Source organism: Dicentrarchus labrax, unplaced genomic scaffold (assembly GCF_905237075.1).
Source record: "Dicentrarchus labrax unplaced genomic scaffold, dlabrax2021, whole genome shotgun sequence".
NCBI lineage: Eukaryota > Metazoa > Chordata > Actinopteri > Moronidae > Dicentrarchus > Dicentrarchus labrax.
Window position 1 is genome coordinate 16,464,964 of NW_026136721.1, and position 21,314 is coordinate 16,486,277.

The 21,314-nt window shown below is 38.4% G+C and overlaps 1 protein-coding gene across 2 annotated transcripts in view; it reads left to right on the forward strand.

The window, feature by feature from the left end:
- rbm20 (RNA binding motif protein 20) overlaps nt 1–21,314 on the forward strand; it is a 49,905-nt gene continuing 28,591 nt past the window's right edge. The window contains exon 1 of one of the 2 annotated variants that reach the window (XM_051385349.1): nt 1–729. In XM_051385349.1, the coding sequence (XP_051241309.1) occupies nt 710–729 (20 nt within the window). In that variant the 5' untranslated portion in view covers nt 1–709. The remainder of the gene's footprint in view (nt 730–21,314) is intronic. The other variant, XM_051385348.1, reaches the window with a different exon arrangement.

Sequence of the window (21,314 nt, forward strand, 5' to 3'; positions counted from 1 at the left end):
GCAGAGGTGATAATCAGCAGTGGCAAGAGGGACTTTCTTGTCCCTGTTGTTGTGCCGCGTGGAGCTGTCCCGGGCAGGAACTCCCATTTGGTCCCTTTCAACTCACCCCCCTTCTGCTGTCCCCTGAGCCCACCTCGTCTGTTATTCCCTCTTAACGTTCACTCAGTCAACCTCCTGTTTCCCTTTGAAGAGGCTCTGCTCTGATTCCCCCATGTTTTGACTCTGGAGAGAAGAGGGAAAGTGAAGGAAACTCCTGTACGAGTATATAGTGTAGTTTATAGGGAAAGAGAGTTAGAGAGAAGAGCCTAAAGGGGGCTTTGCTGCCTTTGCCGCTGTCGATCAGGAGTAGCTGAGTGGAAGAGCCCCTGCTCAGCAGCCGGTCTTTTCCTGCCTGCTGGCCTTTCTGTCATCTGTCCATGCAGTAAGGGGAGAGAAGAACAGAGCAGGCTAGAGAAGAGAAAGTTGCCTCATCAGGATTTGCAGTCTTTGGACTGTGATAGTTATTTTTGAGGGGGGTGTTTAGGGAGGTTAGGGGTGTTAAGACTGCAGGTGGTGCTAGGGAGTTTGTATTGCCATGCAGCAAGCTTGGGATCGGACAAGTAGCAGTGAGAGTGTCAAGAAAGGCCATACAAAAATGCTGGGAAAAGGACAAAGTGGCGGATACCCCCCTGAGACAACAAGTGAACTCTTGCAGAGGTAAGAGGAAACTATGTTCACCACCACCAGAAGGTATATATAGTATAGGCACATGCCTGGTTCTCACATGGCTGTATGAAAAATTCATTTGTTCCACAGGGATTTGGTTGACGGCATTCATGAATACACTGTAATTTCCAAAAGAAGCTTTGTTGGTGGGAAGTACTTCTGGAAGATGAATTATATCTGTACTGGAATGTCCGTCCGCATGAAATCTCCTACAGTGCAACTAAAATGTGCTGTCTGTTGTAAAACTAAGCATTTAGGTATTTCCTGTGAAGTAGTGTTAAGACTAATACAACAAAGACTAAGAAAACAAGAGTGTGTATAAACTGGACTATATTCTTGTAAAAATGTAAATATCAAGAGTATGAACAGTTTAAAACTAACTTTAGATGCATATCCTCTTAAAGAGACTCAGAGAAAAGACAAAAAGTATTCTTATTTCACTCATTCAATCATTTCTGATATCTAATATTTATTGGTCTCATCTTTTTGAAGTAGTTTTATTTTAAGAAAGAAAAAGAAAATAACATAAATGTCTAATTGTGCAAAACATAGATGTTTGTGTCTAGTAAGTAAAGACTGGCCTGAGTACTCTATAAATGTGAGAGTTGATCAAGATAATTTGATTTAAATGTTTGTTGTATAATTAATCATTTAATTTGTTCTTTGTTTTAAGTACCTAAAAATTGTGATTAGGTTTTTTGAAAACACAGAAAATTGGCTTTACTGTCTTATCTGTCTTATATAACAAGTCATGTTCTTAGTTTTAACTCCAGCTGAACTGAAGACAAGAATTTGTTTTATTTTACCTTCAATTTTTACAACTATTACATGCACTGTGTAAATCCAGGAGAAAAAAAAAAATCATTTTTTGAAACCTATATAAATGCAAAAATATTAGAATGTTTAAGTTTGTTGTTTAGGTTGTTTAACGTAAGTTTTAAAAATACTTAGTGGTCATATATTAAATATAATTAACTAAACTACTTTCTACTGTGTTATCCGTCTTAAGATTTGCACCTTTACCCACAAGGGAATAAATATTATTTTCCCAAGATACAGCAATGTACATCATTTAAATTGTACAGCTTTGTTAAATGCAAAAAACCTTTTAAGTGAATGCGGTTATCAACACAAATTAATTTCTGTTAGTTAAGTTAAAATGATTATACAAAATAAGGTGTTTTCCAACAATGTACTATAAACATAAAACCACCAAATTCATGTCGAACATACCATATCTTCTCTACAACACTTTAGAACACATTTTTAAAAATGTGTTTATTTAGAGTTGAGAAATTACGGCGTAGTGTCTCTAAAAAAAAAAATGCATCTGGTGAAGTAATTTAAGTCAGGCGTCTTGCTGTGAAAACACTGCAAGGCCCTACATTCAGTCTGTCAGCTTCGCCATATAGCTGACGCTTTACGTATCTCGCCGCTAAACAGCAATAGAGTGCTTTGCAGCATTGTATATTAAGAGAGGAATTAATTGTTCTCTCTTTTTATTGATTAGTATTGTTGTCCACACAACCGTGTTATTTGCATTAAAGATTGTGTGCTACACTGGAGGCTTTTGGATGCTACTGGCTTTATTGGTCAAAGATTTGTCATGGACCCAGGAGTGTAGTAAATAAGAGGAAATTGTGAGTGTGTATTTTTATGTAAATGTGTTGGTGGAAACATTTAATTTGATTATTTGCTAAGCTCCAAAATAAAACACTCCAGCAGTCCATACATGGATTTTCAGTCTGCTGCTTATTTTAGATCGTCAACGAATTAAGGATGTGCTGCCCCAACTGATATCCTGCAGGGCGTAAGATTTTGTATTAGCCAATCATATTCTTCTTCTTTCTAAAGGATACACTGAACAACTGTTAATACACAACTACATAAAGCCAGATACACCAGGGTTCATATTTATGTCATAATTATAGTCACTGTACTGTTATATATAATATATAATATATAACATAGCAAGACTTACAGTTTAGTTAAGTCAATTTTATTTATAAAGCTTAATATCACAAATAATTTGCCCCAAGGGGGCTTTACAATAAGTACTTTCTATCTTTTGACCGTACTTATTTTCATGATTCAAGAAAATCTCAAATTCCAAAATTAATAGATTAAAAATGCAGCTCAGCTTCATGCGAGAGGACAAAATTGAATTACTCTACTGTGTAATAGATTATACTCTTACTATACTTTGTAGTTGTGTGAAAAGCTTCTGAAGTCAAGTTCATTTGTATAGCACAATACAATTATGCTCATGTTAACCGTGGTTGCTGCCCAAGCTTTCTAAGCAAAACTCCCTTAAAAAAGTAAAATGGACAATGGAGGATGTTATAACAAATAAACAACAAACAAACAACAACAAAATGAACAGACAGTTGTAACAATAATAGAAATACAGAGGGAGTTCAATAGCAGGTCTGATCAGTTAATGAACTGGAGTCCAAGAGGGACAAGATGGGGGATGGGGTTGGGTAAAGAAGAAGAAGAAGTTGGTACGTTGAATAATGATAGGGCTGAATGATCCAGGTGGCTATGGTTTAGAATTCTGAGTATTCTGATATATCGTGCTTAAATAGGTTTGTGGTCAAAGAGATGAGTTAAGAACGGTTCACATGTTTTGTGAAATTTTTGTGAAAATGCCACAGGAAAGGTAAATCTCACTTAGTTGTGGTTTTCTGTTTTTATTCCACTTTATTGGGGGTCACACTTTATGCGTTTAAGGGTTAGATTTGTTTCTTGAACTGTGGTGGCAGCAAAGCCGCAGCTACATTTCATGGCATAACCTGAAAGCACCAGGTGTCGTTATATTGCTTTTCTGACACTCCACGCTGTAAAGGCCGCCTTTTGCTCTAAAGCAGTTTAGAATAAATCCTTTAGATGTTATGTTGCCTTTTATTTTGTGGCTAGTTGTAAAAACTGCTAGTTAATTCACACCACTCCTGTGTCTTGTGTCAATTTCTACAGTATCAGGACAGATAGGTAATGACTGAGCAATGGCCAGATTACAGAAAGAATGCAAAGAAATTTCTTTTGTATTTCTTTTTCAGCTAATTTAATATATTCAAGCAAAACAAATACTTTGGTGGCATTGTCACTGATTTGAATGGAAACATGCAATTCATTTTGTGCTGGTTTTTCCTTCTACAATCTTAAGAAGAAAGAAGTTTGATTTTATGTTTTTTTAGTTACATATCTGCCCATCTATCTTTGTCTGTCTGACTAGGTGTGTATGGGTAAACTTTGGGTATGTGGTTAAATCTTCTAACTATTACAACAGATAGGTAACTTAACCTGACTGGTGAAGTGAGAGTTTCTGTCCTGCTGAAGGTCATTACAGGAGCTAATCTGGCGGGCTTTCCCGCACCTCATGTGGCTCTTCCCAAATGCTTGTCTGGACTTAGATGTGACGATTAATTAGTGAGCTGGCTTTACAGCTTTACATTCAGTAGTGACATTGGGGTACTCCTTTGAAATTCATGACATTTGTTTGAACAAGGCTGAGCAAAGAAGAATGTTATTTTGTTGTTTCAGAGTAGTTCATAGTTTATACAGACGAGATGGCTCTAGGAGAAGGAAATGCAGTGTATAAACAATGATCAGTGTGTCTGTTGCCTAAACAAAATGTATTTTGAAATACTTTTAGGAGGTTGTGATAAAATCCTCACTGTGCCAGGAACTAGATGTTATTTTCTTTAGCAACAGTTTTCATCAGTGCATCTGACTACTGATGCAGTAGATTAATTATGTCCTGGCTATACATTACCTGTAGGTTAGAATTTGATTTCTTTCTCCCTTTGCTTACAGGAATTGTATATTTATTGTGTCACCTTCTGTAGTCTTACTACAATCTCACTCCCCCACCACCACCTTAAGCATGTGTTCATTGCTGTGTTGACACGTGGCAGCAACTGTGGCTAATCTTGATGTTAAATGGCTGACAGTTGCGTGGCACCAGCCAGGGGCTTCTGAGGGCTCGTAGTTTACCGTGGCCACGTTGGTGTCTTCTTTTGAGGTGACGTAATTCAAGTCTAGGTGCATCCTGCATTTACCTCATTATCCAGCTTTAGCTTGTTATGTCACAACCTTTGGTGACAGCCCAAATCCGGACGTGGTGCCATGAGAATAAGAATGTCCCTCAAACTTAGACGTAAACTGTAAACTGTGTTTGATGTTTTATTGTACACACCAAAGAACAGTTTGAAATCGATTTTGTATTTGTCTTTTGGCTTTCTTTTTACTTACACCAGAGATTGTGCTGCCTTGTGATTGTGTGATGCAGCCAACTTCATCAGTAAGCTTGTCACCAAATATCCACCAGTAATGTAGATTTGATAGTCTGTGGTTCTCATCCTCATACAGTATGATGTCCTTGTAGAAAAGGGTTTACAGGCGTTGAGTTGGTAGACTTAGCAGGGTTAAATATCTGGAACAATGGGAGTGGATGGAGTTATAGAGGCTTAAATGTCTTTATACACTGTATCACCATTAAAAGATTGCAATGATAAAAGAGTGTTGTCAAATATTTCCATCTGTATATATTTACCAATGAGATTTGCACATAACTTGGACAGGCTTGAGTGGGATACATCAGTTAATCCTGAAATTGTCACAGTTTCTGGTCTGGGGCCGCTATAAATGAAGCTTTAATGTGACTCAAGTGGTATGATCGTCTTTTGATGTGATGCAGAAAAAATGTCGGCTAGTACAATATTAGCTGTGATATAATTTGTATGGCTTGATTACAATTGCCCAGAGTGATCAGTGACAGCAAACACACATACAGATACATATGGCTGGTCAGATAAATAATGCCAGTGAACTGTATCCTTCGCTACACATTGCTGCGTGACGTTAATTCTATAGTAGGGGTTGACCAAAATGGTTTATTTTCAGGGCAGATTCCATACCAATTATTAGTAGTCAAGGAGACCGATGCATTTGCTTAATGCACAAATTATTATGCTTAATTTATTACAACAAAACAGCTTTCTAACGCCTTAAGCTGGTTTCAGTTATTCAGCTCTAACAATTGTATATCTTTTACTTAAGCAACAATATCAGTGCGAAAATACTACGACTACTAAGTGAAAGTATAAAAATATATTTAAAGTACCGAAAGACATATACTACATATACTCTTTCCATCTACGTTTATACTGAAATATATAGGTACAGCTACTGGGACAAAGAATTACCTTTATGAGATTTTGAATCCCTGGAACATTCAGCAGGAGTTGACTTTAGCTCAAAATACAGGAGACAATCAGTCACGTCCTCTGGGATCAGCTCTTCATCACTACCTTCCCCGTCCTTAATGCTTAAATATATGAGCTGGCAGAGTTTAAAGGTCTCAGTGTGAACACAATCTAAATTTAAAGGGTTGTTCATTTGAAACTAATGAAGTGCACTGCCCCTTGGGAAATATAAAGTGCAGGCTGCAAGACACATATTAAAATGACACACATATGCAAGTGCAAAGTTTTTAATCAGATAAAATATCTTACATTCATGTGTGTTTGTCTCTAAGAGTGTGCATACCGTAGTTACTGTGTTGGTATCACGTGTTGTTTTTATATGTGCACACATGTAATTCTATACATTTTACACTTGAATTTTATTTAGTCCATGGGGAAATGACATCACTGTAGTTCCTATCAAATCTCAGGGATATTGGATGATCCCATATTATATAAAGTTTTTTAAGGACTTAACTAACAATTAACCCTCTCTGTGTCTAGAAATAAGATGAGGTCCCAGCATCTGACATTTGCGTTGCAAGGCCACCCCTAATAGTACTAAGGTCAGAAGCCAGAAATGACAACACTTTTGCACACATCCAAACCATATGGCGTAGGTATTCCTCAAGCCCCATGCACAACTTCACGCATTGTCAAATTAACAGAAACCATAAGTCTTTCATTCCAATACAGGGTGAATGACAGACCGTAATGGACCAGAAGATGGACATTATAATGTAACATGCCAGCTTTTTTTCAACCAATTCCTTCCCATGATCACATAAATACTTAAAGATCCAGTGTGTAACATTTAGGAGGATCTATTGGCCGAAATAGAATATAATATTCATAGATATGTTTTCATTAGTGTATAATCACCTGAAAATAGAAATTGTGTTTTCGTTACCTTAGAATGAGCCTTTTTTTTAATTTACAGACGCTGCAGGTCACCTTCCATAGAGGCTGCCATGTTGAACTGCCATGTTTTTACAGTAGCCCACATTGGAAAATACAAACAGTGGTTGTAGACAGGGCCTTTCGCATTGTCGCAAATTTCTCCTACACACTTCACAACCCATTCTCATTCCCAGGTCGTCAAATACCGACGCGAGCAATGTTCATGTAGTTCTGCAATTTCACTGCTATTTGCAATTAAATTCTACACAGTGGTCCTTTTAAAGTTTTATATATGAATAATAGAGCACCAGCATCTTTTGTGTTTGTTTGTTTGCATTCACACCAGCAATAGGAATACTGAAATGACTTAAGCCAGCCAGCAGTTGGTATAACAACGTCCCTTCTGTGCAACATACAACAACACTAAAGTCTAATACAGCCTCAATGGGGGCTGTCTGCTGTGTTATGTCAAGCAAAGAGAGGAAAAGTATACTTTCTCAAAAATGTCTGTTTGCGTTTTCACCCTTTTGTTGATCAGGTAGTGTAGGTAGGCTGGAGTATGTGGGCACTTTGCTTGAAATCAGCATTACTAATTCCCACATTTGGTTCCATGAGTCATAAGTGAGTCAGATACTGTTTTAAGATCTTGTCAATTCTGCCACCGCTGTGCTATTTTTCTTTTGACAAGGCTAACATAAGTAGGAGGCCTCTACTCCATGGTGTCAATCAGATGCTTATTTGTGTTTATTCAAGAGATGGTAAAGGGAGGGAAAATGGAGGATTAAATGTTGCTGCTACTTTACATGCAACATGCAAAGTTCCTTTTTTGACACTTGCAAAAGACCATGCTAATGATTATAACAGTTTTTGAGGTCTCTGCTGGAGCTGCTTCCTAGTAAAACTTTTCACCTCTTTAGGTAATGTTTAGAATTTTGGTCTGTAGCCAAAATCTTTTTTGGTTGCTTCGTTGACTTTCACATTTTCTGTTATACACTAAAAACACACAGGACCTTGCTGAGCTGAGCAGTGTTTGAGCATGCTAAGGGCAACCCACTACTTCAGCTGTGCAGAGCCAGTTATTGTTCAAGGCAGAGAGATGTTTTCTGCGCATGTGGCTTGTAGGCAAGTATAGTCAGCATGGTCACACATTTTGGAAGTCCACAGAGGGGTCCACATGAGCATGTGCAGATGATAAAATGTATGTCATTTGGCCCCTCATGGACTCTCACTATGCAGTGACCAAAGACAATTTTGGAAAGACTAACATTATAAATAATATGTCAGTGTTTAGTTAAGTATATTATAGCTGGTTATGTCTTTTCCTAATGAATAGATTAAAGTCTTCGTTTTGATATCACCCTGCAATGTCAACCATCAGCTCAAGGTCACACAGTTCATTGAACCGCCTCAGCTACAAATTTGGAGAATGTACTGAAAGCATGTTGCCCTCCAGATTTAACAGAAGGAGAGCAGGGGTGTCTAAGTGACACATAAACCCACCCCCTGTTTTAAGTCCCATGCAGCCACTCTGCTCTGTTCTGTTAGGCCGGCACCAACAGCTGAGGCCTGGGGAGATTGTAGCACGTGTGCTCACCCCAAAGGCATTTTGCTTTCGTCCGCACGGTGAGAGGGACTAAATACAGGAAATCAAATTTACTGTACCTCCGCCATACACAGGTGCAGCACAAACGCACGCACACAGAGGGGTCAGAAATGATATTGTGTATTGACTGTTTATAGGAGCATACTGACAGATAACGGATTTGTCTACCTTCCAAGGAGAAATTTGTTTACATCCATATTATTTTCTATATACACAACTTTATTTAGACCGTCCGCCACAGTAAGTAATTCATGGCTCTTATGTTCAGTTATTCCCACTTTGCCACACATTTCTACTACTAGAGAAATATGTGCGTGATCTGCGAGTTTGTCAGCACTGTCTAATGCTTCATGCTGTACATTGAAATTACATTTTCTTTATCCTGCTCCCGGGATTCCCTGCTGGATTTATGACCATTACTGCTTTCCCGAATAGAGATTTTGCGTCTCCTTGTATTCCAAGTGAAAACGCGATATTTTAGTGTCAGTAACAACTGAGAAGTTTCTTCAAGTATCAGACTCGCCTTGCTGTGCTTTTGTTTAGTAAAAACCTGCTTTAATCTTCTTTTCAACTTCATTTGTGGACTCCGTCTCCATCTTTCTGGTTGGTTCTAGCTAAATCCCAGAACCCACAGCAAAGTCAAAACCACCCGCTCCCACAAGATTGGGTCCATTGCAGTCCTTTAGTATGTACTTCTGTACTGTCTGTGGGTGCTTGTGGTTAATTTATATTACTGCACAGTTGGTTATAAATTAAAGATTTACTCTAACTTTGTCTTTAGGGTTTGAAATTAGTTGGTTGCAGAAATCAAAAGGGTTAGTGATTATAATTTGAAGAATTAATCACTGTTTGGTGGGGATAAGCAAGTAGCAGTATCAGCAGGCGTATGTCTATGTGTAGTTGTTTTTGATGAATTTCATCTTAGTAGTGATTCAGAAGAATTATTTATTTCATTAAAATATTTCATTATGGATAGTTATAACATGCCTTGTTTACATACCTTGCAGTTACATTTTTTTACATTTTTATTTTGTGTGCCAAGCACTTAAGCATTACCAATCTGACTTGTTTGCGTAGTAGAGCAACATGTGTAGGTTGTAAAACAAGCTTTTACATGTTTCGTTCTGCATGTCTTACAGATCCAGATTTATGGGCCTGGGATTAGTGGTGTCCCACAAGGACATATATGTTCTTTTCTATCACAGGAAGGCAATTACCATGCTGGTCTTAGGTAATTTAATGAACTGTTCCTTTGTTTTCACCAAATTATTACACTTTATGTATGAAACTCTCATGAACATGTAACAGATCAGCACTGTTCACACTTCTATATGCTTTTGACCATGTGTGGCAATGAGTGGCAGCTTGAAGAAGCTTGGTGATTTGTGGTGGTATGAAGATACAGTTGGACATGTAATAGGGCTGTCTCATGTTGCTTTTTGACACGTTCCTTTTTGTTTTCGTCTGAGGCGAAAAGGGAAAGCTGGGCTGAGGCAGTAGACGGTAGATGCTTTTCTCCTTCTGGTACATTCAGAACATATGCTATCTGGAGGGCACCAGGTGGGCAGTGTATAAATTATCAGACCTGCCATATCCCAAACCGACCCTCCAGTTCTCCCCACCATCATTTACCAGCAGGTGTACTGGGTGGGTGGGGAGGCCTTCTAGTAGGGGTTTACTGTAAAACTCAGCCGTTGTAATGTGTTAATACAATGTACAGAAATGTTAATAGATCAAAATGTCTGATATCCACTGTGGAGTATTGGGTCTCCATTGTGTGACCAGCCTGTGCCAACAGAGGAAGCAAGTGAACACGGCCGCTGACATTATGTAGAGTTGTTGACAGTTGAGAACGCTTTGTGGCCTTGTGTCTGATGTCAAAATAAATAAAGGTGTTTCTACTGTGTGGCATGGTAGGTAAGTAAGAGATGTCTTGCTAAAATGTAGTTCTAGACTCAAATAAGACCGTATTAGGAGAGTAATAAAGGTTTTATTTGTGGAAGTACAACAACATATTTGGAATGAAACAATGATGTTTGAGGTTTAGCTTTAATGATTTGTTTTTTGCATTCAAGTACTGTATTAGGTGAGTGGTGCAGGACTACTATATCTAAGCCTATTTTAGCCCACAATTTTAGGACAGTCCAGTAGAACTATGATGAAACATACAAATACAGCAAGGCAACTGTGAAGTAATTTGGGACAAACAGCAATGAGAATGTCTGCAGATACCAACGTGATATCTTTGGCTATGTCACAATTTGTGAGAACATTTTAAATATAATGACTTTATTTAAGGATTAGAAATGTCTGATTTCACTGCAGCCTTTCTAGAAAATTGCGATGCATGTAATAATGGTTTTAAGCTTTGTTTGGAGGGTCAGTGTGAGACGTTTGTGTCATGCACGTCTGTATCATCAACACTAGAAATTAGGAAGTGAGTTTGGTGACGCATGACTCAACATGTATGACTACGATTGGTCAAATTTGTGGAAAAGTTGTGGTGATTGGACAAAATTACGAGGTTGTGCAGAATTCACAGGGATTGGTTGGAATTTACATAAATCGTTGCGATCGTGGATGGACCGCAATAGGCTATTTTTCCCACGCTTTTCTTTTTTTCTATCTCTTCATCATCATGGATTATGTGAAAACTTAGCTACTATTGATGTACAGTATGGTTTGTGCATGAGGGTGACTCATTCAGTTTAAAAAAAGATACTGCTATTCTTGCCATTACCACTGAAGCGTGACAGCCCAATATCATAAACTTCAGATCAGAAAATATCTGAAAATATATCACTCAGTAAAAGTAGAAAAAGTGAGCTCCCCCGAAAGCCGTGGTATAGTTCGCACACTGAATAAAGGAACTATATTTTGCAGCTACAGTTACACATTAACCTCACCACTTCTCTCTTAAGCTATTTCGCAGGTTAGCCGCAGATTTTACACCAGTGGGATCTTACAGAACTTTGGAACAGATTTACATTTAGGGATTAGATTTAAATGGGCTGAGCAGGATGGCAATAGGAAGAGTGACTCTCATGAGACCACATTGCCACCAGTGAGAACCACTCAATCTGTCACCAAGCCCACTTTGTATTATCTTTCCTGTAATCCAAAACCATGACACTTCCCCAGACTCTCTGCACCATAATAATAAATGAGTTAATGGCTGTCATTTATGAATATCTTTTCCAAACTCATAAAACTGAGGTAATTTTATAATGAATCACTGTAACGGTAGCTTAGCATTTTTGAGTGTCAAATGTTTCATCGACTGCTTTTACATAAAAAAAAAAAAAAAAGATTCCAGGTTTTTGGGAGAAAATGAAATTAGAGAATGTGTTTATGCACTGTGCAGTAAAATGGTCATAACATGCATTTACATGCAGCTACCACACCGGTTTATTTAAAGTTTTATAAATATATATTAATTAAATATATGACTCTGCAACTTGAAAAGTTTTTCAAGTTTGTATTTTTCTCTTTTAGACTGACGGCTCAGTGACAGAACAGGCTCTGTACAGAGTTTTTTATACTGTGATTGGATCTTACAAATAGCTTGCTGTTCTCTCTCCGCTGTTCATATGGGAAGTTGACTTATTTAGACGTACACATGTCCAACAAATCAGTTTTCTCCAGCAGGAATCTACCTGAAATCTTTTAACCCTATTCTCCAGTATCAACAGAATACTAGAATTAAGCGATTGAGCTTCTACACAAACTGACTGATTTATCTTGCTGTCAACATCAACAGCTTTGGTCCTTATAGCAAAATGTGCAATCACACTTAGTTTATCTTCAGATGAAGAAGAAATTATGGTACTGCAGAAAGTTCAAGTCCCAGAAAGCAGTCGTACAACCACAGTCTTATCTTCTGGTTACTGCTCCTCTGGAACAATAAGAGTTTAAGTGGCTTGCTTAAGAGCACAGGAGTGAGGTGATGAGGAAGGTGCTTTATTTTCTGTGGAAATTCAAGTATTTCAGGTAAGAGAAAACCCAAACCTACCTAATTTGACCACTAACAATTCTTACAGTCAACACACGGTTGAGCACACGTAGCATCATCCTATAGATTAGGAGGCTGCAGCATTCCCTGGGAGTATATCTGCCTTTATACCCTGATACAGAAGCATAAATCTGCTTTTAGTCTACAGTCCTCCCGCCATTGCAAGAATCGGATCTGTGATGAAACTCATCCTCCTCTTAAATTTAAGTGCATTGAGTGTCTCAAAAGTGTGAAGCAGCAGGGGTTCAAAATGTAGTATATTTTGGGCGTAGTGGTGACTCATGTAAAGGTTTGTGGGTCTGGAGTGAGTCACTGCACTGTCTGTCAGCACAAACCTTACATAACACTAAAACATTTACTTCTGAAACTAGGTCAGGTCATGCATCATCATTGTTGTGTTGTTACAAGTTTTTTTTTTTTTCTTTTTTGGTTGGGGTAGGGATTATTATTGCTTTAACAGCAATGTTATAATTGTTCTTACAGTGTTAATACAGGTTATTGGATGAGTGGGTGAAAGCAAAAGAATCCCCTTCATGTTATCTTCATGCTTGACTTGTCACTGTTATATAACTCTCTTTCTTTCTATGACACATTGTTTTTTCTCCACCGCAAGAAGTAAAGCTTCAGCTGAGACTGTCAAAGTTAAACATGTACACTAGTTTTACTACAAGAAGCAGCTGACACTCACACTCACTGTATATTAGACTATATTAGACTACTTTGGCCAACTAACAATGATAATAAGATCAGATATTAGAGTAATGGACATAGTTTGTGTATGTTTGTGGCTCTACTTGGAATAAGAGTTTACTAAGATAACTATACAACTTACTCCCCATTTTCCAACATTCATTCATGGTGCTGGCTCCGAGGTAGAAACAATGTTATGTCAACCTCTATTCCTGGCTTTTGCTATCAGCCTCACTACTATCGCAATCAGTAAGTGTCAGGGACGGATGAATACATGTTTGCATGTGTCTCTGGGGAGGCAGGGCTAAAGAGAGGAAGAAAGTGGGAAGGCAGAGAGGGTGAAACAGAAAAAAGCAGGAAGAGAGAGCAAGAGAGCAGTGTAGGTGCATACACAAACAGAAAGATAAAACAATAGAGCAGTGCTGTCATGCCTGACAGTTTGAGGAACAGATTAGAATTCAGGCATGCTAATGGGCCACCTAAAATACCCCGTGTGATGAGGGAAGGGGCCTGGAGGCTCTGTGTTTGTCAGCACAAGGTGAAAATCCATACCAAGGAACTTCCTGTTGATTAACCTCCCAGGTTATCAGTCCGGCACAGGTGGTGGCTTCCAACTTACCCTTTGATATATTCTTTATAAAGGAATTGGCTGTGAGTGCACTGCTGATATTAATCTGTTGCCTACCTTCCATGTTTATCTGAGTAACTTGAATTGTTATAGCTAAAACCTGCAGTGCAAGTTTTTTTTTTATGGCACCCTTTCTGATACGACTGGTATTTACTGGGCCGAATCACAAGGCTGATGCCTCGTTTTGGTACCACAGCTGTCTAATGAAATGGTTGCCCTCTAGAGCAGGCCTTACAGGCAACACAGGCATCACTGCACGTGTGCCATCGCAGGTCATCATTACGGCAGCAGGTAGCCTGGACTGTGCTCGACCATTGGTGCGACCCCATGTAACAATGGGTGATGGTTCGTGTACATATAAATAGTAGTTGTGTCATAATGACTTGCCATTTATATCTATAAAAGAGAGACCATTGATGATGATGACAGCAGCCTTTCCTCAAGTTAGTAAATTGTAGAATTGCTTAAGTTTGAAGCTGGAGTTTGTAGAACACTAAGAATACCAACTCAAAATTGACTGTAACTGTTATTTAGTGTTAAATTATTGTAGTTTGACTGGGTTTTATTTATCATTTGAATTTGTTATATACATTTGTATCCAAGTGTTTTGTGTTTATTGGTATCAGTATATTCACATATACTGCAAACTGTTAAAAGTTAATATATTGTTCAATTTTAAGTTCAAATTTGCATTGACAATTAAAAAAAACATTCTTTGATGTCGTTGGCTGTCATGTTGTGTTTGTTTTTTTTTTAAAAAGAAAGAAGGCACCAAACGATGAAATAAATACAGTTGCATGTTTTTGTGTGTGGGTCTGGAACAGCTCAGATACGGCTGTCAGTGACTCATCAATGTGAAGATAGCGGGGCAGTAACCTTCCCGCCTCCCCGCAGTGTGGAGTTGCCAGTTCCCCCTTGTAGACTGTTAGAGGAAGTTGAAGTTAAAACTTCTCTATCTCATATTGGCTTTGTAAAAGTTTACTGTCTTGCAGAAGCATTGAATTACATACTTTCCCATATGTTGCGTGAGCACTTTCTGAAGAAATATGTCAAATTTCGTTTTGCTTCAGATCTGTTTCTTCCTGGCAGCTCCAGTCTCAGATGCCGCTGTGGGTAAAAGTGTTAATTCATTTTTAGTTTTGTTTTATATGTGCATGAAAATAAAGCCAGCTCTTGATACTGACATTTGTAGTCATAAAATGATAAAACACAAAATTAATAGTATTTTACTGTTTCTATTTTACGATTGTGTATTATTTCAATGACCAGTCTCCACATAGAAATCCCTCGATGGTCATTACTCCAGGGCATAGCCAACCCATTCTGTTCACTGGCTTTGAGGGGGATTTCTCACTTACACTGGGGTTTTGCTGGACCACTTTCTCTTTTTGCTTTTCCCCGTTTTGTTCAACTGTCATTTAGGGGGTTCTGCAGAGCAGCTGTTGGAAAAGTTGCTGAGCTCAGTTGCTTTCATTGTTTGCGTAATTTGTACTAATGGCTATTTGAGTAGCCTGTGATGCCAGCAGCTTCCTAGGATGAGACATGTTGAGCCATATGGCCGCAGTGCCCTGCCTGTCACTGTCAGACCTATATGAGTGTGCGTGTTTCACTGGCTGTTTTCCCCTAAATGTTTCACCCATCTGTTGTCTTCTCAAGACTATCATCTTCACCTCCTTGCCTTGTGGTGTGTCGATTGATTTATCATGCTATGGTAATAGGATGATACTGTATTTCAACGTTTTCACGATTGCCTAAATGTGCCAAATATTGACCTTACTTATAGGACTCAGTAGGCCATATTATCATTCACTGTATGTCATTATCTTTCTCTGTCTTCCCTTTAGATCTATTTGCATGCGACCAATATTACTGAGGAACATGCATGAAAAAATAGTAGAGATAGTCTGACTGAAGGCCCCTAATTTTTTTGTTTCCACACTGAAAAGTGGCAACATGTTTATTACTGTATTAATATGTCAGAACTATGCCACTCTTCTCTTTCTCTTCTGCTTGTTTCTCTGTCTGCCTTTGCAGATGCACCTTCATGTAAGGAATCCTGTGCATGCTTGCCTTGGTTCGCTATCATTTTCAGTCACATGCTTGTAATAAAAAGTTAATTGCTATGGATGAGTCCCATCATCATGGGCCTACACTATGGCCCAGTTACATGCTATAATGTGATTTCCCATGTTGGGAGTGCGTGGAAGTTGAGGGTCATTTAAAAAAAAATTTAATCACTTTTTTTTTTAAATGTATATTATAATTTAGGCCGTAATAATGCTTATTTAGTGTATATTACACTGAGTGAAGAGGATATTGTGCATTGATTGCTGTGGCGGGGATTTTATTTATGATCTTTTGTTTTCTGAACAGTCTCTTGAACCACAGGGTTTCCCTGGGCAATCATGTTCAACCACCTGTCACTGTGCTGCTGGGCTTGGACTGTTTACTCCAAATTTGTTGGATCACCCATGCTATATTTTGATTTGTTTTGAAAATCTATACTTTTACTAATTCCCCATGAACACATAGGGCCGGAAACCCTAAAGTACTGCTCAAGCGCAAATGAAGTCATTTTAAATGATGGGAGGTGAAAAGGGAGCCGGTCTGTCATTGGTTAGGAAGTCAGTGAGTGTCAGTTTGATTGGTATCTGAAAGCACGGCAGCAGTGACAGATGGTAAAATGCAATGCTTTCTTTGGACAGAGATGGAGGAGAGTGGGAGTGAGGTAAGAACAGAGGGAGAGAGAGGGTGATATGAAAGGAGGAGGACCGAGGGAGGGGATGTGGGAATCATTGCTACGTCACCTTGTACCCCGATATAGCTCCAATGTTGCTGACCACTGTCAGGGAAGACTCCAGTTAGGTGTTCCTTACTGTACCCTGCAGCTACTCATGAGTATAACAAATAAGTACGCCTGGGGAAAATGTAATGGAGCATTTTATATGTTTATAGTCTGAACTGCAGAATTCCATAAAGAAAAAATATTTATTATTTATTAATTTGGATGTGTCACTGGACAGAACAGCAGCCGTCAGTGAAAAAGAAATTTACCGTCTACACCAGCAGCAGCTATAAATAACTATTTCAGAGCAGCAGGAAAAATGGCTGGTCAGGCTCAGTTGTCAAAGCCAACACAATCTCCCCCCTCTCCTCATATTACTTCACTTCTGAGTCTTGTGATGCTTCCTGTGCTCAAATCTCTACCTGACAAATATTTCTCTAATCCAAACTACATTAACTTGCTTAGGACATTGTCTTCTTTCTCACATTATTGATCATCATTAATGATCATCATTAATTCTCCCTCTTATGTTGTTCCCTCTTTTTTGTTTTTTCTGACCGACTTGAGGATTCAGGGACAAGGGCTTGTTTTGTCAAACTTTTGGCAACTGTGACAAGAACTGTAGCTGCAGTAAGTTTAGACTTTCCCTTCAGCCTATGCATTCTCCATCCTTCTTTTTGCCGGGAGCAACTTGGACAAGCCAAGTAAATCTCTGATGTCACTCTGTCCAAACTCCAAGCAGGCTGTGGGGAGACTCAGTCACCTGGCCCTCAGCTCTCAGCACCCAGTTTGACACTCAATATCAGCCGATCCCAGGTAACTGGAGGGCTTTTCTTGGCTCTTGTCAGCACTCATCAAAACTGACCACAGAACACCCGATAGGCCAGAATAGAGTGTTGATAATCTGTCAAAAAACGGTGGCGTTGGAATTTATATACATTTACATTTGAAATGAATGCTGGTTAGAAAAATGCACGGTGAGCATATCGTAAGGCCATGAAAGAAACCTATATATTGTGTGTTTACACCTTTGGAAAGTGTTCCTCTTGAGTCTCATTTCTTTTCTGTTTTAGAGGTTTGTCATCAAGCTTCCAGTGATATTTTATTTCTTAATAAGTTCCCTCCTCAACAGATGTCACTCTTAAGTCCTCTAGTGGGCACTTTGTCAGCAGAGCTCTGAAGACTAATTGCAGTTTTCCTGTTGGGGGACATATTTGTTGGAATGCTCTTTAAGTTCCACGGTTGGGAGGCAGCTGTTAAGTCAGAAGGTTCCTTTGACCCGTATGTTTCTCTATGACCCCAATATCCCCTGTTACGCTGTCCTAATGGTTGAAACGCGATCACATACAGCTACCATGTGCTTGTGAGACAGAAGTGGAGAAAAATGTTTCTCCAGCGTAAGCCTCTCAGGCTTTATTTGCATGTCTCGGTGTGTAACGTGTATTTGTGTGCGACTTAGTGACTCAATGTCAGGCATGTGAAATGATTTGACAGTGGTAAGCCAATGCCGCGCACATGCGATTCTGGTTACCTCACAAACTTTAGTTCACCTTTTGATATTGCTTCATAAAACGCAATGGCTGATCCCCAGCATAAATCTGACTTTTTTTTACAAGCACCATCAAAGAAACATGGTATGAATCAAAGTGATCACCTCATTTTGAACGTGCCGGCCTTATGGTGGTCATGAGGAGCCAGACCCTATTTCTCAGTGGCCAAGATATTTCACCCATTGCTAGGACGCCATAAATCAGGAACCACCCCTATTTGCAACTGTGCCAAATGAGGAGCAAGGCAAGCTGACCCTGCTTCCTCACCCATACCTCGCCCCATGAAACCGTCTCTCATGGCACGATGGTGGCTATGTGTTGACTATGCAGGCCGCGGATACGTGTCTGATTTGTTGAAAAGTTAAATTAAGGCTCTGGAATGTCAGTAACTGTTTATGCCATATTGGGAACAGTAAGTCTCCTCTTGATTAGTGTCTTAGGTCACGTATTCTGAAGTTCATGTGGCTGTCTCCATTTGGTGTTTGCTATTAGCCCTCTATATGTTTTGGCCAACTGAATAGGGCACTGGAAGAAGTATCTCTTAAGCATTTTGATTTTATTAAAAAGGGGACTAACCAAACTGAGATTATGTTTTGAGTCACAGTATGTAAATCTCTGCCTGCAAATGTAAACAGCGTGACTCCAATTCTAGCAGGCTGGATAGGAACTGCTGATCATAATGAGCACAGTGCCCTCATATGGCAGGCTGATACTTCCCTGTCAGACCTCCTGGGGCTAGTTATGGCAATATATGGCACCACCTAGTGGGCCACAGACAAAGTGTTTTATGAAACACCTATACTGTGTGTGTGGATTTTTTTATGATCCCCTTCCTATGATCAAAAACTCTTATCTTATCGTACCACACAGTGGCAGGACACAGCAGACTTGCTAAACAACAAATACAGATAAAACTGTCAAATGTAAAAACAAATAGATGAATGCAAATTTACAGAGTGAAATCAGCAAGGAGTTAAATGGTCTTAAAATAATAATAAAACAATAAATGCCAGTGATTTCCAGCTGTTCGAGCTCTGTTTCCAGCTGTAGTTTTGGATCAAAAACTCTCACACCCACCCACCAACCTTGGATTTACAGCTGCACCAAAAAAGGATGGCTGGAGCACCCAGCATCACAACACATATCAGCTACAAAAGCCTCAAAAGAAAATTGTCCTCAAGTGAAACTAAACAACATAAACTAAAATACATATGACCAAACAGCAGCATTATGCATTTGTTTTTGCATTGTACAGTAACATAGATTATTATTTATTGTATTTGCCTGTTGGATCTAGTAAGATATGTCACTGGTCTCTATTTCAGAAATGTCCTGGAAAATCTTTAAAACCTGGAAATTTAGGGACTTGTTTTTAAGTCATAGAAATGGATTAAAATGACTAAATATCCTGGATAATAACTATGTTGTCCTGGAAATGTTTTATTATATTTTAGCCTCTCACCCAAGCCGCAGCCAAAAAATAGCAAGCAAGCTGAGAACAGCAAGCATGCCATTAAAACACGTGTGTCCCATAAATGCTGACCCCCACTGTGAGTGAGAGCTGTCCTGTATTGTCAAGAAAAGCTCCTGGAAAATGGTCTCTTAGAAAGAGTGGAAACCCTGATTTATTATAATCAGACAGTCAAGGTCATACATTTGTGTTAACATTAGTAGTAGTATTGGACAGACAATGACATGGTCTGTCATTGCCAGAGGTGGTGGTTGTTATTGATGTAACCATACATCTTTCTCCATGTGTAAATTAGTTCACTGCAATAGTGGAGATGATGATAATAATAATAATAATAATGATAATAATAATAATAATACTTTATCACTTGATGTCCCTTTTGAATATCATAGCACTAATGTTATTGGCATTGGATAAAAAGCAGCCTGTTCTCTCTTTGCTGTCTGGGTGTGATGCTAACAGATAGTGTAAATCTGTCAGGGGGATACCTCCCTCGGAGTTGAATGTTTGTATGCTTAGGTAAAGCGCACATTTACAGCTGCTGAAAATGTACAGACAAATCTCTATAGAAGAAGGAAGAAAAGAAAAATAATTGCTACAGTAGATGAAATTGTAGGCTTACTTAGGCTTTGCTGTGAGATTATTTTTTCGTGGTGTAGCTGTCAGTTTTACAGTGTGTACTTGTTTTGTTTATTTTTGTCTGACTGAAAAGATATATTGTGGAAGTTCTGCACGGGAGGGTATATATATTAATAAGTTATTGCCTAACGAGGAGTGATCAATATATATAAGTAAACTCTGAACATCACCTTTATAAATTAGTAAATCAAAAACAGAAAGAGAAAGGAATTACAAGTGCATGCAAACATAACATTATTATAATATTGCAATTTTTAAAATGATATTAAATGGGAAGTAATTAGGATTCACCTGAAAAGAAAAGCACAACGTGTTCTTTTCTACACATAAAAAAGAAGGGAATCCTGTCAATGGAAAAACAAAAAGAACATTTAATTTGCTTAAATCTGTAAAAACAAAAACAAACAAACAAAAAAAACTGCTGCTCTTGTTGCAGTGGGTTTAAAACATCCCCTCTTAAAGAGAAAGCAGAAATTAGATGTATTCAAAATAAGTTCAGTCAGTTCCAATAACTCCACATGTATTATATATATCACTGCATATTATTGCATGATTGTTAGAAATGTGGTTTCACATGTAGATTTCAGTGTGACAATATCATCTTTTATCTACCTAACAATTTTATAGATTCAGCCGAATGTGTAATACATGTTATATATATTTAAAATGATCTTCCCATTTGTCTGAAGTACAATTTTCACTCCTCTACTCCTCCTTTCCTATGAACATATTTATCATTTCTTTGTCATTCATACAGAAGACTCAAGAGTTGATTTATTGACGTTACTGTATATAATGTATCTAAAAATGATCCTAAACGGTCTCTTGCATCTTTCTGGTTAACAAACACACCTTTTCTTTCAAGGTTTGAATTTGTTTTATTTGTTGAATGTTCAAAGGAAAAATAACCGATACAGTTAAATGGAGGGCAGCTTCTTGATACTTTCAAAGTTGATTTTATATTTTACAAGCACAGCAAATGTCTGGACCTGTCTGAAAAGAGAAATCTCACATAAAACCCTGAGCAGTAAAATAGATTCAAAAACTCTTTACATGTTTCCTTTTTGACTTGTTAGTGGCATTGG